The sequence below is a fragment of the Sinocyclocheilus rhinocerous genome, unplaced genomic scaffold (genome assembly GCF_001515625.1).
Source record: "Sinocyclocheilus rhinocerous isolate Xijiao unplaced genomic scaffold, SAMN03320098_v1.1 scaffold1774, whole genome shotgun sequence".
NCBI classification, from domain to species: Eukaryota; Metazoa; Chordata; class Actinopteri; order Cypriniformes; family Cyprinidae; genus Sinocyclocheilus; species Sinocyclocheilus rhinocerous.
In genome coordinates, this window is record NW_015638963.1 from 210,960 (window position 1) to 225,606 (window position 14,647).

Consider the following 14,647-nt stretch of genomic DNA (forward strand, 5'->3'; position numbering starts at 1 on the left):
GTTTTTTTCTGTTGTAAAGTTGGGTATTTTAACATGGGGAGTCTATGGGATTGACTCCCTTTTGCAGCCAGCCTCTAGCGGCCAGTTGATGAATTACAGTTGAAGTCACTTCCGTGTTGGCTTCACGAGAGAGAGCGGGAGGTTGCCGCTTGGTATGTACTGGCAGAGAGTGACGCGCACTCACAAAACTGTTTGTCCCTTGTGTGTTTCCGTCTGACGTTTACAGGAGGAGACTGACGTGTCTTTTCCTTCAGTGTGGCACTGCTGCTGTTTCAGCGTGAGAACTGGTTTAAAAATCAAGGATTAATTAAACGCTGTAGTAAAACGAGAACACTACTTCTGTAAATAAGTGAAGTCATGGCTGCAGACTGGGAGGAAATCAGGCGGCTAGCTGCGGACTTTCAGAGAGCTCAGTTTGCAGATGCTGTCCAAAGGTAAAACCATGTTGTTGTTGCTGCAGGAGAACTTCCACTGAATAATCCAATGGCGCTCTTCATCCCGCCCCCAGTTTCTTATGTCTTGGATCAGCACAAGAATTTGCAACGCGTCAGAACTGATCATTTCTATTCTTTTACATGCGCTTTCGTCGTAACATCATGTTTTTTGGCCGCGTTATGATCTACAACGGTGATCTTACAGTGTCAAGCACATTGAAGCCTGTGCAGCATGTGTATGGGAATCATTTAGTACCATGGTATTACGAGCAATATACCATGAGCAAAAATATGCAGTTTTGTGCAGATGACCAAAAAGTAAGGTGAAATTCTGATAGTTTATCATATAAATAAATGAGATTCTTATAAAGTATAGCAGACCACTAAAATGCATATATCAGTTGTCATTCTTTATTACTTTATAATAGGACTTAGTAAACTATATTTAAATGTTTAGTTTTGTGACCAAAGTTCTGTAGTTTTAATTGTTTAATAATGCAATACAATGATGTTTGACAGATGTACAAATAAACATTACAGAAAAAGCCTGGTGTGTTATATATTAGGCATATTAACATGAATTTTCTGCGTGTGTGTGTGTATATATATATATATATATATATATATATATATATATATAAGGAGTAAAGTATGGGTAATAAAGTAAACCTAATTTGCAAAGACATATATAATACAACCTGAAGGTGGAATTTTTTTGAATGGTACTAAAAGGCCTTTTACTTGCTAAAAAGTATGATTTTATCTTGCTGGATCTGTCTGCTGCTTTTGATATGGTGAACCACCAGATTCTCCTGTCAACCCTATTGAAAAATGGCATCTCAGGAACCGCACGCCAGTGGTTTGAGTCTTACCTCTCAGATAGGTCCTTCAAGGTATCTTGGAGAGGTGAGGCGTCCAATGACCTGCCCAAATCAATCCGAGCAACTGAGTCCTTAACCATCTTCAAGAAACGACTAAAAACGCATCTGTTCCACCTTTATTTGACCCTCTAACTCTAACACTTTCTATTCTATTTTAATTCTACTTCATCTATATTTATCTTTTTTTATTTTTGTATTCTTTATTTAAAAAAACAACAAAAAACAAACACTAGCCTTCTCTTTTTTCTATTCTATCTACTTGTTTTTCTTTGTTTGTGTGTTTGTGTATAATATATATATATATATATATATATATACACACCTTTCTACGTGTACTCCGTTAGGCTAACCGAGACTTGTCATTTGCACTTATATATTGTTGCTCTTTTGTTAGTTTTGACTGCTTTTATTGTTCTCATTTGTAAGTCACTTTGGATAAAAGCGTCTGCTAAATGACTAAATGTAAATGTAAGTATGAAATATCAATCATACCACAGAAAGCATGTAGAAGATGCAAAGTTTTGATCACGTGTAGAGGTCTTAAAAATTGAAATCTCAGATATTATACAGTAGGCTTTATAGAGTTGATGGAATGGTTAAAAGGGAGTTTCATTACAAGAAATTTCCTATTGGAGTAAGACAAAAAAAAAAAGTCAACAATATTTTATGAGAAAGTACTTGTCATGTACGATTTGACCTCAGAAATTATTTTGTTAACTGTGTGTTGTGTGTTGAATTCAGGTTGTCTGAGAGGAACTGCATTGAGATCGTGGCCAAGCTGGTGGAGGATAAGAAGTTAGACGTGGTTCACACTCTGGATGGGAAAGAGTATGTGACTCCTGCACAGATCAGCCAGGAAATCCGCGATGAGCTGTATATGCACAGAGGTTAGTGTAGAATATATGAACTGATTTAGCTCCTCTGTTTCCCTGTAATAAGTGTGCTGTATGTCACTTTGAATAACAAAGTCTACTAAACGACTGCTTGAATCTAACATTTTGCTTTATATTTTAAGGGAGGATTAATGTTGTGGATCTTCAAAAGGTTGGTTTGGTAGATAACATAACATCAACATTTTATAGTTTTTATTTGCATCTTATGAAGGAGGGCAGATGATATGCATGATTAAATATTTTAGAATAGTTCACCACGAAATAAAAATTAGCAGAAAATTTAGTCACCCTCAGGCCATCCAAGATGTAGATAAATTTGTTTCTCCGTTGGAAAAAATGTAGCATTGCATCACTTGCTCACCAAATGATCCTCTGCAGTGAATGGGTGCCGTCAGAATGAGAGTCCAAACAGCTGATAAAAACATCACAATAATCCACACCACTCCAGTCCATCAGTTAATGTCGAATAAAGCAAAAAGGTGTGTGTTTGTAAGAAACAAATCCATCATTAAGGTGTTCTAAATTTAATCCATTGCTTCTGGCCAAAATGCAAGTCCATAATTCATATTTATACTTCCTTCAGTGAAAAAGTCCATCCCCTTTTGTTCTCACACATCAAAATCCACCAACATATTTGTGTAGAACTATTTTTGCTTGTAAATGGTGCTTGATCACTGCATGTTTCTCCTGATTTACACAAGGCAACTTTTTCTCTGTCTAGAGGACACATATTTTAGCAATGATTTGAAGTTAAAAATGTCTTAATAGTGAGTTTATTTATCACTAACATGCAGCTTTTTTACTTCATTAGATGTTAATTGTTGGACTGGAGTAGTGTGGATTACTTGTGGATTACTGTGATGTTTTTATCAACTCTCATTCTGACGGCACCCATTCACTGCAGAGCATCCATTGCTGAGAAAGTCCTTTAAATCTGTTCCGATGAAGAAACATCAACATCTTGGATGGCCTTAGGGTGAATATATTTTCAGGAAGCTTTCAATTTTGGGTGAACTATTCCTTTAACTGTTGTTTAATATTTCTCACAGATCATCAATGTTGATTTGGTGCATGTGGAGAGCAGAGTAAATGAAATCGCCAAAGCAGACAGAGGCACACAACTCATCCTGGGTCAACTGATCGACGAGTGAGTGAAAAACGACTGAGAATACATGTTCTTAAAGTGGTACTTGTAGAATGGAAGGAAAACTAGTCGAAATGCTCTTCGAAATGCAGTTCTGTCAATATGTTGAACTTTTGAATAAACTTTGTAGGTGGCTTATGTGTCATGCAGTTTCTCATACATTTCTCCTTTAATGCTTGTTCTCCTGTAAAGAACATACTTAGATCGGCTTGCTGAGGAGGTGAATGATAAACTCCAGGAGGCTGGACAGGTGAACATCGCAGAGCTTTGCAAAATGTATGATCTACCTGGAGATTTTCTTACTGAGGTTAGTCCAGTCTGCGTGAAAAATTGTGATTCTTGTTAGAATGCATCTTTATGAGAAACAATCAATCAGTATTTTCTGAAAACCTGCTTGCTTTGCAGTTACAGTAATTGTCAAGTTGTGGTGTATCTGTCTGTATATGTCTGTGTATATATATATATATATATATATATTAATGTAGTAAATATTGGTTTGATCATTAATTTTATACCATAACATTTATTTGTTTTACATTTTTAAAAATACTAGAACTTTATATGAGCAACACACATATGAGATCATTAATAATTGTATTATTACACATGTGTAATGAAGTGGTCTTTTGACTGGCTTCTGTAACATGTTCACTCTGCTAGGAGCTGAACTCGAGGCTGGGCAGAGTGATCCACGGTCAGATTGATCAGTACAACAGGGGAGTGATCTTCACTCAAGCTTTCCTCTCCAGACACAAAGCTTGCATATGTGGTCTGTTCAGTGCCATCTCAAGGTAAGCAACTCCACCCTCTGCATCACGGGATAGATCATGGAAATATATATAATAAAAGGTGTACTGTAATTTACTATTACTGAGTTATCAAAATAATGTGCTGTTGTCAGCCTGTCGATTAAAGGGTTACTTCAACCAAAAATGAAAATGACTCATTCCAAATCCATACGAATTTTGTTCATATTTGAAACACAAATGAATTTTTATAGAAATCTGAGAGATTTCTGTCCCTGTACTGAAAGCCCATTCAGCCAAAACTTTGATGCTTCAAAAAGTTCATAAAGAGACCATAAAAGTAATCCATATGAATAAAACCGATTAATCTAAGTCTTCTGAAGAGACATGGTCACTTAATATGATGAATAGATTTAATTAAATCTTTTATTCACCTATACTATTGATCAACACTCATTCATAGTACACATGAAATATGTGACCCTGGAGCACAAAACCAGTCATAAGGGTCAATTTTTTGAAATTGAGATTTATACATCATCTGAAAGCTGAATAAATAAGCTTTCCATTGATGTATGGTTTGTTAGGATAGGACAATATTTGGCCGAGATACAACTATTTGAAAATCTGGAATCTGAGGGTGCAAAAAAATCCTAAATATTGAGAATATCACCTTTAAAGTTTTCCAAATGAAGTCCTTAGCTATGCATATTACTAATCAAAAATTAAGTAATTTTAAAAATTAAAATTACAAAATATCTTCATGAAACATGATCTTTACTTAATATCCTAATGATTTTTGGCATAAAAGAAAGATCGATAATTTTGACCCATACAATGTTTTTTTGGCTATTGCTACAAATATACCCCAGCGACTTAAGACTGCTTTTGTGCTCCAGCATCACATATGGTAACAGAAGCTCAAACCAATGCACATTAGTCTTAAGAATCTCTGATTTCTTTTATTTGTCAGTGGATTACAAGTTGTACGTTTTTTTTAATCTGTCTTACATTTTCCTTAAATTCTCTTTTGACTGTAAAGATGATTTCTCTGTGGTTTTTAACAGTTGTGATTTCCATCCGTAGGCCTGCACAGATTAGTAACTTGCTAAATCTCTATGGTTTTCAGGAGAATCTGTTGTACTGTAAGTATAGTAGTTTGCCTTTTTCCATAATCGTTTCTTATTTGAGCATTCTGCCCATCTAGACTGTTCTTTCTTGTTTATCAGCGGTGCTTGAAGAACTGGTTAACAGTGGCCGTTTGAAGGGCTCCGTGGTTGGAGGCAGGCAGGATAAAGCCATCTACATTCCTGACATCTACTCCAAAGCCCAGAGCACTTGGGTTGAGTCCTTTCTCAAACAGAATGGATATTTAGGTGTGTTGATTTGAAATGACAGCATATAGCTTATGCATTCAAATGTTCAGTTTCCCTTCTCTGGGAATTATGGACCCAGAAAAACGGATGACTCCCAATATATTGCAGTCGCAGCACTGGAGTTAAAGGGTTACTCCACCTCAAAATGAAAATGTTGTCATTAATCACTTACCCCCATGTCGTTCCAAACCCGTAAAAGCTTCGTTCGTCTTCGGAACACAATTTAAGATATTTAGGATGAAAACCGGGAGGCTTGTGACTGTCCCATTGACTGCCAAGTAAATTACACTGTCAAGGTCCAGAAAAGTATGAAAAGCATCGTCAGAATAGTCCATCTGCCATCAGTGGTTCAACCGTAATGTTATGAAGCGACGAGAATACTTTTTGTACGCCAAGAAAACAAAAATAACGACTTTATTCAACAATTTGTCTCCTCTGTGTCTCTCTGCATCAGCGTAACGCCATTTTGGAGAATATCCGCTGAACGCAAGCAGCGTACGCTCTTCTGTGTCAGCCGCGACACAAGGATACGTTTTCTACGTGTATTTACGCTTTGATTTGAACGAAAACAGCGCATCTGTGCAGCGCGGCTGACACAGAATAGTGTATGCAGTTTGTGTTCAGCGGATATTCTCCAAAATGGAGAGACACAGAGGAGACAAATTGTTGAATGAAGTCGTTATTTTTGTTTTCTTCGCGTACAAAAAGTATTCTCGTCGCTTCATAACGTTACAGTTGAACCACAGATGGACTATTCTGACAATTGTTTTCATACGTTTCTGGACCTTGACAGTGTGATTTACTTGGCAGTCAATGGGACAGTCACGAGCCTCCCGGTTTTCATCCAAAATATCTTAAATTGTGTTCCGAAGACGAACGAAGCTTTTACGGGTTTGGAACGACATGGGGGTAAGTGATTAATGACAAAATTTTCATTTTGGGGTGGAGTATCCCTTTAAAATGCTTTCTAGCCCTAAATAATAAATGCCACCTGCCTCCAACTAAAGCTGTGTCCAGAATTGGATGTATTTAGATATATTTTGCAGATGTATTTATATTTATCTGTACTGTATAAGCCTATTCTATTCTAAATGATAAAAAATACAAACATTGAACCTTGCCTTAATTGCCTTAATTTTGACTGTGCTTTCCGTTTGTAATGAACACACCTGAGATGTGTCAATAGGTGTTGATAAATATCAATATATCTCATGTTTGAAGTGCTTTTTTTTTTTTGATGAGTCAGTTAATTCATATTAATCTGAGAACAGTCCTGTAAAGCTCTTCTCAGTCCAGTTGTGTTATTTTTTTTCCTGCAGAGTTTGAGGCACTGACCCGTTTGGGAATACCTGATCCAGTCAGCTACATAAAGAAGAGGTTTAAGTCCAGCAAATTGCTTTTTCTCAAATCTGCGTGTGTTGGCAAAGCCATTGTAGATCAGTTGGAGGCCTCAGTGGAGGAGGCTATCAACTCAGCCACTTGGGTCGACCTACAGGTGCAGTTATGCAACTTTTTTTTAAATGTATTTGTATTATTATTATTATTATTTATGAAAAATACCTCCATAAATGTTCATGTTAATTTCCTGTTTAGCCAATGATTCCAAGCAGTCTGTCGGAGGAGGATGTAGGAATTCTGTTGAATGAAGTGCTGAGGGCCATGAATGTGCAGTCCAGTGCAAGGCTTCTCTCCACTTCTGTAGTCAGCGAGAAGTTCATCACAGGATGCATCGCTTTGTTTGATGATATTATGCAACAGAAAGCACAGAAGGTATGCGACTTTTCCTGTGCACTATACACTTCGAATGCCTCCACACATCGGTTAAACAATATATATTTTCAAATTACTCCAGCTAAGTGGGTCCTATTTGGTGTGTAAATATGAGTGACGGATTTAAATCCCTGCTATTGAGTAAATTAGTGGGATATTTCACTCAAAAATGAAAATTCTCATAATTTCTCCTCATGTTGTTCCAAGCAGGGTTATCATCATTAACTAAAATTAAAACGTATTAAAACATATTTGTTCGTTGAAATAAAATCTGAATATTAAATGAAAAACTAAATGACAATGAGTAATGTTGCCATGGCAACTATTTGAAATAAGTTGAAGTAACTGGAAATAAATAGAAAATAAAACTGAAATAAATCAAAACAAATAGTAATATTAAACAAAAGCACTTAGCAAAATCATCACTAAACATTCAAATAAAAATGAAAACTGAAAATATAAAAATAAAAGCAAAACTATTAATAAAATAATACAAAAAAGCAGTATATAAATAGTACTTAAAGTAACTCTAGTTATTTTATAACTGGATGACTTTATTTAATCTGCAAAACACAAAACAAGGTATTTTGAAGAAACATGCTTTTGTCTGTTGTTGACAACCAGATCTAATAAGATATTTTATGCAACAACACATTTACAAGAAATCAACACATATTTGGTGAACACACTGGCATGGTGTTATTTCCAGCAAGAAATAGTAGTGTTTGTAGGGGATTGTCATTGGATGTGTTTAACTTCTCCCCTTTAACAATAGGAAGTGAAGAACAACCCTGTGTTTCTGATAATGGAGGATGATGTCAAACAAGCATCAGTTTTGTTGGAGACTTCAACCTCTTCAAAGAAAGACAAACGAGACGAACGCAGGAAGAAGGCTACGGGTAAGGAGAGTTTATTTCAGATCATTGTAAAGCGGGGCAGGTAGCACAGACGATACTGATTCGTTTTTAGTCCATGCCTGCTGTTAGCTTTGTGGTCATTTATATGCTAGTGTATTAAGTTGACAAAATTAATTTTAAGGGGTTAAACACATTTAAAATGTACAGTATCTCTCCTCCAGGAAGATGGAGCATTACACTCAGGCTCATATGCAAATGATTTTTCTCCCCCCAATACCACCTGCTTCAGCTTAGCAATAACGAGAAGCCATTCACGGATAATGCAAACTAAACGCTAGTAGCTAGCCCTTCAGTATGTTCTGACCAAACTTCCTGATTCAAAAAAAAAAAAAAAAGAGTATGGCTTGATGAGCTCAGTTATTATGCATCACTCAGATTTTGATTCTATCATTTTCATAACTTGCAGTAGAAAGTACTGTTGATAAAAAGCCTGCTGTTGGCTTTCTGTTCCTCAGAGGGCAGCGGAAGCGTGAAAGGAGGTGGAGGCGGAAATGCCCGAGAGATCCGAATTCGCAAAACAAAAAAGAAGGCCAAGAGGGAGGAAGACAGTGATGAGGAGACGACACACACCTCTCAGAGTATGAACACAGATGTGCTTGTGTTAACACACACACAACAAATGAAAATGCTTTGGGTATCAAGAACTAACAATAAACAACACTGTCTTTCTGTGCTTATCAGTTGATGACTTACTGTTCATTTCTAGTTACTTTCTGATTACTATATTAATATTTATTTATTTAGTATTATTTAACTGGTTAAAAATGTACACATACAATATAAATGGATATATAGAAATGTACAGCCTTTAATAAAATAGGTTAGTATTGAAATATTTCATGTTAGCTGTTGCTTATGTTAACTAATGTTAACAAATGTCACTTTTATGTAGTGTTACTTTCTTGGTAAAATTTCTCATGATAGTAGGAAACAGCTGTAGTTCCTGTTTTAGTTTGTGACCTTGCATGTGTTACAGGCCGAAATACGCAAGGAGACATGTCCTTCCTCTCAGTGGAGGAGATCATGGAGGCGTTGGGGGAGAAAGTGTGTGACAGCTCTGAGGAGATGCTGCAGGAACTAGCAGAGCAGATACAAAGGTTCAAACCATGATATTCAAGCATATGGAGACCAAAAAAAACAGGCATTTTTACAAGCATCAAGTGTTTATGATAAAGTTAAAAAAATGTACAAATTTTCTCCTTGCACACATTGAATTGATTGGAATTGGAATAGATAAAAAAATGTCACATTAATGGCATGTTGTGTTATGGTGCATTAACAGCTGTTCATTCCAATTAAAATATTTATCTCACCAAATCTTCACACAGAACAGTCATCTTGGGCCGTGAGTCCAAGAGGCTTTTGATTCTCCACAAAGTTTTGAAAATGAAATTACAGAACCTCAGCTTTTTTGTTTTGCCAGGCCATTGAGTAAAATGTACCAGGAAGTGGTCAGCGCAGCTTTCATGTCCACAAGTTCAACCGGAGCAGGAGGGAGTCGGAAGAAAAACATGAAGGATCTTCAGGAGGAGATCAACAACTTGTACAACAACATCCGCCTCTTTGAGAAAGGAACCAAACTCTTCTCAGGTTTGTTTGTCTCCTTTTGTGGACTAAAAACCAACCTGTACGGTGGCCGAGAAGTGCAAAACAAATCACAATTCTGAAAACAAAATAACAAATTACAAACGCAAACATGTCGATGCATGTCGATCGCGTCAAAAAGCCAACGACGCGCACTTATCCATCTGCGCCACTGGAGCAGATGTTTTACAGCCACTTTTAACTAAATGTAAATAGACACCCCGTATTTTTTATTCCACCACCGTAGACCCGTTTCTGTCTGCCACAATTTTAAAATTGTCGGGAATTATCAGGTTTAGCTCCTCAATCATTGCATGTGTATGCACCAAGCATACACAATTTACAGAGATGTTTTCCTCTCTTTTAGTCTATCATTCGCTCATTTCCCTGCTTTTTTTCTGTACACACCAGATGAGACACAGGCTGCCATTGCCAGGCATGTTTTGAGGACTGTATGTACGGATGTGACCAATGTGCTGCTGAGCTTTGTGGCAGCTGAGCATATGACCTCGGACAGCTCGACTGCCATCACCAGTGAGGTGCAGTCAACTGATCATTCATAATCTGGACATGCATTCACAGCACATTGCACTTCTGTAATCTGATGCATTTGACAGGAGAACAAACTATTCAGTGCTTTGTTACCATGTCTTTCTCATAGAGCTGAACAGTGAATCAAAAAATACCATTACAGCTGCTGCAATTACCTAATCATGAAAAGTGCAGATTACAGCATTATCTTCTCCTGTCGCACTTACAATGTGCTTTTGCAAAGTCTCTCTTTTACATGTGTGTTGTGTCTGCGTTTGGTACTGTGTTGCAGATCAGGCTGAAGATTCTGGCAAAGCTCTCAGATGAAGTTAAATCTCCTCTGATGAAGCTACACAACAGTCTCAATGGAAAGGTGCGTTTGATGACACTGCATGGAATCTGTGCTCACAGAACTGCTCAGATTTCAGTTCAAACACCTGACGTTTACACAGCTCACTGCATGTTTTTTATTAATAATTGAATAATTTGATAATGCTTAAGAGAGTAGAGTGTCATGTTTAAATCCATTCTAGATAGTTCCACAGATTTTCCAATAAAATGAATGGAGAAAATGTGAGAGACTACCATTTCCATTTGCAGGCCATTGAAGACTTTTTGTCATGTTTGGAGATGAGTGCAGAAGAGTGCGGGCTTTTTCTGAAGAAAGTCGATAAGAAAAGAGAAAGGTAGAGCCACTTCCGTTCTCCAATACTGCATCGGCATTAATCACTAAATTGTCTGTTCTTTAGTAATCAAATGTAGGAAATAAGGAGTCATTTGCACTGCATTGACTACGTTTATGTATTTAATTTGAATAATTGCAATATATTCTCATGGTTAAATCATTATTGTTTGTTTTCTAATCAGGTTTAGCACTATTTTACATTAAGTTTTTGTTCATATTATTGATTTTAAAAACAAACAGCATGTGCAAACACACCTTTGTGATTAATTGCTGATAAATGCAAAGAGGTGGTTTAAATAAACCACAGGAATTAAAATCACAATCACAGGAAACCATGCATCACACGCTCAAATTACGTTTTGTTACTAATCTGTTTGTCATTAAAATGTGATTGAGATTCCAGTCGAAATCAGAAAATGTTAAAGTAGTGATGAAATGGAAGTAGCGTCAAAAATATGCACAGTGTGGGTTCTATGCATTGCCAAAGTGGAGAAAGATGATTGGAGAAGTCCTGCATTTTCACCAGGAAGTCCTGTAACCAGAGGTCAAAACATTTTTTTAAAAACGAAACACGTTCACAATAAAATATATAACATGCATTAGAAAATAGATCAGGTGAATATTCATTTTATGCCGACTTAAGAAAATGCTGTTAATTATGATTGTGTTATAATTCATTTGGTTACTTTTTTTTTTGATGACTAGCTATTTAGAAGCAAATGCAGTCATAACAAGGTGTACATATGGTTGATGTGTGTGTGTGTGTGTGTGCAGGCAGGCTCTCTTTGTGCACCGTCAGGCTCTGTCGGAGCAGTTGAAAGATACAGAAGACCCTGCGCTTGTGCTTCATCTGACCAGCGTCTTGCTCTTCCAGAACGTCACACACTGCATGCTGCATGCACCTGGACGCTGTGTGCCGCATATCATCGGCTTCCTGCAAAGCAAGATTTCCGAGGTAAACGTGTCCCCTAAACCTACAGTAAAATACAGCTGTGCCAAGAAACACAAACCTGTAATATACAGACAAGTATTAGACAGAGTCATTGCATACAATCCATTCAATGGTAGTTCTCAACTGGCCTTTTTGTGATGGACAACAGGGAAAAGCAATGCTAAATATAAATACTAAAATGCAGTGAACCATATGCTTGTGCATAGTTCGTATAGCAGTCCTGTTTTTTTATTGAAATGCAATTTCTAGTTAAACAAAACCCTTAAAGTGCTATTTCACATCCTAACAGAATGAATCTACAGAGGCTACATGTTTGTCCGTGTGTGTGTGTGTGTGTGTGTGTGTGTGTTTGTTTTAGGAGCAGCACAAGCTGTTGTCTCAGTACCAGAGTCTGGTGGTGAAGCAGCTGATAGAACAGGGTCAAGGCCAGGAGAAGAAGAGTAATCTGGGGGAAGGAGCCGAAGACGGCCCTGTTGTTTCTGATGACATGGAGGGCCTTCAGAAAGAGCTCCACAGTCTCACCAGAGACATTAAAGACATCATCCTTTCTCAGAGAAAACCATCTATCACTGAGTAACACAAACAACCCCAGCCATTAATGGATTCTGCTACATTATGTATTAGAGCTCTAATTTTAAATGTGTGAAATAAACGGACTGAATTCAGTCTTGCAACACATTTCCTCTTATGAGAAGCAGTGGAGGGGAAAGTGGAATTTTTGGATTGTTCTGACAATTACAGTGCTTTACTGACAAAAGTGTGTTTCCCCTCCAAAGCCCCTAAGTTTTTCCCCTCAGCCCAGGCTGAGAATGGTAATTATTTTGGAAATATTTGTTAATATTTCTCAATCATTTTGCATACATTTGAATTGCAGCTTATCTATGATCCATAAATAAAGTCAATTAATATATTTTACCACTGTGCCTCTACTGCTCAAGTGGAGTTAGCAACACTTCTGATTGTAAGGATTTACAGGACGAAAAAAAAGATGACCAAAATAAATAAATGTTCAACGTTTAAACTGAGGTTTCAGTACGTTTGTATGTGACATTTACAGTTCATGGGTAAGTTGTAGATATCAAAACAACTTTGATTTGTAGCAGTTAAAGGGATAGTTCACCCAAAAATGAAAATTCTGTTATTAATTACTCACCCTCATGTCGTTCTAAACCCATAGAACTCCGTTCATCTTCGGAACACAAATTAAGATATTTTTGATTAATTCTGAGAGCTCTCTGACCCTCCCATAGACAGCAATGTAATTACCACGATCAAGGTCCAGAAACGTAGCAAGGAGATCGGTAAAATAATCCATGTGACATCAGGGCTTCAACCATAATTTTACGAAGCTACTAGAATACTTTTTGTACACAAAGAAAACAAAAATAACGACTTATTCAACAATTCGTTTCCTCCTTGTCACCCTGGTGCCATTTTGGAGAATATCCACTGAACATAAACAGCATATGCTATTCTGCATCAGCTGCATCAAGCGGATACCTTGTTTTCATTCAAATCAAAGCGTAAACAACAACCGTATGCACGTGACGCAGCTGACACAGAATAGCATAGGCTGTTTATGTTCAGTGGATATTCTCCAAAATGGCACCAGGGTGACAAGGAGGAGACGAATTGTTGAATAAAGTCGTAAAATTATGGTTGAACCCCTGATGTCACATTTTACCGATCTTCTTGCTAAGTTTCTGGGCCTTGATCGTGGTAGTTACCTTGCTGTCTATGGGAGGGTCAGAGAGCTCTCAGAATTCATCAAAAATATCTTAATTTGTGTTCCGAAGATGAACGGAGTTCTATGGGGTTAGAACGACATGAGGGTGAGTAATTAATAACAGAATTTTCATTTTTGGGTGAACTAACCCTTTAAATGTCCAAATTTAGTACAGTATCACTACGAACATTTACAAGACACATTCAAGCATAAAGTGCTACAAGCATCTTCATATTGCTAAACATTTGCTACTTATTTGCTTCCCAAATAAATATTATTTTTCTGTCATTACTGACTCTCATAAACGAATACAATGTTTTGCAAAAATGTTTGACAGTACTGAGATGAGAAGATCGTCGTCATTATGACCAGAGAACATTAAGCATCGCCGTTATTATTAAGATCACTTACAACAGAACAGCAATGCATTTTATGGACGACCGTTTCGTGAACCTAGGAGAGGAGGTCATTCTGACCAAGGGCGGATTTAGTGATTTGGGGGCCCCAGGCAAAATACAGGAATGGGGCCCTATACAATTTCACACATTTACAACCTTGAGGTTCCTTTCACTGTTGCTCGCTGCTGCACGACCGTGTCCCATAGTTGTGTCTAAATTAAACGGAAGGAAATTATAAATTTACATGCTTAAGGATTATTTCAACCAAACATGAAGTGTGCCTGTGTGGAAAGTGGCTGCATGGTCCTTCTTGGGTCTTTCACAAAAACGAGTGAGCGCCATTTAAAAGAATTTAAATAGACCCTATATAATATGCACTGTTGCTTAGTATTAAAATTATAGCTTCAGATGCATGATATTTGTAGGGCCCTAAGAAATCCGTTTTATTTTTTCCAAAAAAAAATTCAGTTTTAATTTTTCTGGATTTAGTTTTTTTCCCCCCGTTTTAATTTTTCCGGATGATTATATTAAGTTTTAACAAAAAACATGTCTAATTAATTAAAATCATGAAACTTAAACAATTTAACATCAATTTATTAAAAGTTTAACA

The 14,647-nt window shown here is 36.9% G+C and overlaps 1 protein-coding gene across 1 annotated transcript; it reads left to right on the top strand.

Moving 5' to 3' along the window:
* Positions 1–216: 216 nt before the first annotated feature.
* On the top strand, positions 217–12,903 carry LOC107750402 (E3 UFM1-protein ligase 1). Its single transcript, XM_016565762.1, has 19 exons — positions 217–434; positions 2,057–2,202; positions 2,331–2,359; positions 3,258–3,355; positions 3,545–3,659; positions 4,013–4,143; positions 5,185–5,243; positions 5,328–5,474; positions 6,794–6,969; positions 7,068–7,244; positions 8,020–8,143; positions 8,617–8,739; positions 9,138–9,258; positions 9,585–9,751; positions 10,157–10,284; positions 10,569–10,649; positions 10,877–10,962; positions 11,736–11,916; positions 12,272–12,903. The coding sequence occupies exons 1-19, from the start codon at positions 358–360 to the stop codon at positions 12,488–12,490; spliced, it is 2,385 nt and encodes a 794-aa protein (XP_016421248.1). The 5' UTR covers positions 217–357; the 3' UTR covers positions 12,491–12,903.
* The last annotated feature ends 1,744 nt before the right edge of the window (positions 12,904–14,647 follow it).